The sequence below is a fragment of the Nannizzia gypsea genome, genomic scaffold (genome assembly GCF_000150975.2).
Source record: "Nannizzia gypsea CBS 118893 supercont1.10 genomic scaffold, whole genome shotgun sequence".
Classification (NCBI taxonomy): Eukaryota; Fungi; Ascomycota; class Eurotiomycetes; order Onygenales; family Arthrodermataceae; genus Nannizzia; species Nannizzia gypsea.
In genome coordinates, this window is record NW_003345192.1 from 455,952 (window position 1) to 458,612 (window position 2,661).

Below are 2,661 nucleotides of genomic sequence, written 5' to 3' on the forward strand. Positions count from 1 at the left end.
TCCGTGCGCACAGCATTGTCTTGAAACCAAACTGTCGAGCTCTTCAACGCTGCTGTCTCCTTCCCTGGCGCGCCATTGCTTGTGCCGTCGCTGCTGGGGGGGTGAGGCCGATCTCCTCGTCGTCGATGGGGGTCTCGTTGATGGTAGCCGTGAGAGAAGGGCTGGCGCCGAGGGAGCCATCCTAGACCACCAGCGGCGGTCAGCTCGCTGTCGGGGCTCCAGTTGCTTGTCGAAACGAAGGGAGTATTGGCCAGGACCAGCTGTTCCGGTGAAGCCGTGGTTTGTTTGGCCGTGAAGATGGCCGTCTGGCTTGGTTGCGTGCTGGGTTTGGTAGGAGGCAAAGGAGGTCCGACTGGCCCCGTTTGAAGCAGGCCAGCGAGGAGTGTAGGCCGTAGTAAATTCTACACGGCGTACGGCATGAGACGTATCTTCGTCTTCTTCTGCTTCTTCGTCTCGTCTTCGGTGTGTGGTTTGCTGACTGTTGTTGTCTGTTGTCTGTTTTATCTGCTCCCCTGAAGCGTGTGAGATGAAGATTCAACTTTTTACTAGCAAAACCAGCCAAGCAAAGTTCACTATCAAACTTGATACACACGGACACAGTCAGGGTGACGGTGAATAGTGACGGAATAGACGAAGAGACGGTGAGGACGACGGCGAGTGTATATGACATGTCTTATTATACTACTATGCCGCCTGGCGATAACATGTATCAACGGGTTTGATGTCGCGTGATGCCGGTTAAAGGCAACAGACAGACATACATATACAAATGCATGGGTATTCCACGGTCAGGCGTACACGGATAGACAGATAGATGGCTAAACAGATAGTTATGCTGCTGGACCGGACAGTAGAGGGTTCTCCCTGTCACCCTAGGTCTCTACTCTCTCTCTCTCTCTCTCTCTCTCCCTTTCTCCCTCCCTACCTCCCTCCCTCTTCTCACTCTCCTGTCGTCTGACTACACCCTCGACTCGATCATCCCCCTTTCCTCTGGCCGCCAGGAGAGTTGCTGGCCGATACGTTGCTGCGGATGGGGACTGCAACGGCCGAGCGAGGGTCTCGTGGTGTGGCCACTGTAGCGGTAGGTGTTGATGTGCCGGTCGCAGAACTCTTCCTCAGGTGTCCGTCTGTATTGCTGCTGCTGCCGTTATTGTTCTTGGGGAAGTTTACTGACTTTGCCATTGCTGAGCTGGCCCGACGGAGCTCGATCTTCTTTCGTTCCATCTCAAGCTGTGTCCCGTTAGTATAATGTATATACTACATATATATATATATATATGTGTGTGTGTGTGTGTGTGTGTGTGTGTGTGGGTGTATATCAATAGCAGAACTGGTGCAATGGTAAACTGACCACCTTGCGTACTCTGGTAAGAGCAGTGCCGGCCACCTCGTCTCTACCAGCCAAGTTAAGCGTCTTGCAATCGCCCACGCCGTACGGAGCAGCAATCACCACCGAATCAGCAACAACGATGCTGGTCCCGCTCCAGTGAGTTGGCATCGTCCGCTTAAACGCATCGAACAGGTCCTGAGCCTCCTTCGACACCCCCTTGCCCCTCGAGGACTCATGGTCCTTCAGACGGGAGATAGCGGTAGCCTCGCGGGTCCGTAGCGCCCGGATGTCCAGCGGGTAGATAGCAGGTTGGGCGGATGTGAAAGGCCCACCAGGCGAGGAGGGCGAGTCTGGAGCGAGAGAGAGCAGGTTGAAGCTGTGAATGCGAGTGACGGGGAGGATGGTGAAGTCTCCTGGCTGCGAGAGGGCAAGGGCAGGCGACGAGCTGCCTGTGGATGGTGTGCTGGTGCTGGTGTTGATTGCGATTATATTGGTGATGGGACAGGCAGTGAAGAGCGTTCCTTCGACCGTCACCGAAGCCGGCTGTGTCGTAGTTACGCGGATTCTACTCAATTAGCATACAGCACCATACAGATAGACAGTAGAATATGTATATATCAATATATCAATACATCAATATATCGATATGAAGGGGGGGCGGCTGAAAAGAAAGACCAACCTGGCGCCGATGGCGGAGCTGAGGGCCTTCTCCAAGCTAACTGTCCCCGACGGCCCAAAGCCATGGTGATCCTGACCCTGACCCTGCTGCGACTTGCGCTTGTTCTCCGTCGCCATCATGAATCAATCGCCCGTCTCGTCTTCTTCTCGTCGCTGGTAATTGTGGTGGTGTGGTGGTAGGTAGAGTTGGGGTCGCGTGTAGTCGGTATACGGCGTCAACGCTCAAAAGGACGGATTCCAGAGCCCGACAAGAGCAAAATGCAAGGCGCAAACGGTATGAATAGGGAATACCGGGCAGATAGACGTATCCGGACACTTGGAGAGAGCTCGCAAGGGGGTGGGAAAAGACGGCAAGCAAAAGAAGCAGAAGCAGACGCAGAAGAATAAGTATTAAAGTCGTTAAAAGAACAAGAACAAGCGGGCCAAATGGAGGCAAAGAAACGGGCACCGACGAGAAACCCCGGTCGAGGAAAACGAGGCGAAGAAGAAGAAGAAGAGAAGAGAAGACGAAAGAGAAGACTGAAGCAAAAGAAGCAAAGGAGAAGGAGATTGGAGATTTTCGACTCTTTCTTGCGGTCGAAAAGAAAGAAAAGTTGAAGTCGAAGTTGGAGTTTTGTGATGCTTATGTAAGGATGACGTTGCCTTAAGACAGT

The 2,661-nt window shown here is 53.1% G+C and overlaps 2 protein-coding genes across 2 annotated transcripts; both read right to left on the minus strand.

The window, feature by feature from the left end:
- Window positions 1-43: 43 nt before the first annotated feature.
- Window positions 44-670, minus strand: MGYG_09209 (hypothetical protein; the record flags this gene model as incomplete). The annotated part of the gene is made up of 3 exons (XM_003169183.1): window positions 44-181; window positions 415-495; window positions 593-670. The coding sequence occupies 3 exons, from the start codon at window positions 668-670 to the stop codon at window positions 44-46; spliced, it is 297 nt and encodes a 98-aa protein (XP_003169231.1).
- A 305-nt stretch (window positions 671-975) lies between these two features.
- On the minus strand, window positions 976-2,125 carry MGYG_08775 (hypothetical protein; the record flags this gene model as incomplete). Its single annotated transcript, XM_003169184.1, has 3 exons — window positions 976-1,230; window positions 1,352-1,898; window positions 2,010-2,125. The coding sequence occupies 3 exons, from the start codon at window positions 2,123-2,125 to the stop codon at window positions 976-978; spliced, it is 918 nt and encodes a 305-aa protein (XP_003169232.1).
- Between the last annotated feature and the right edge of the window lie 536 nt (window positions 2,126-2,661).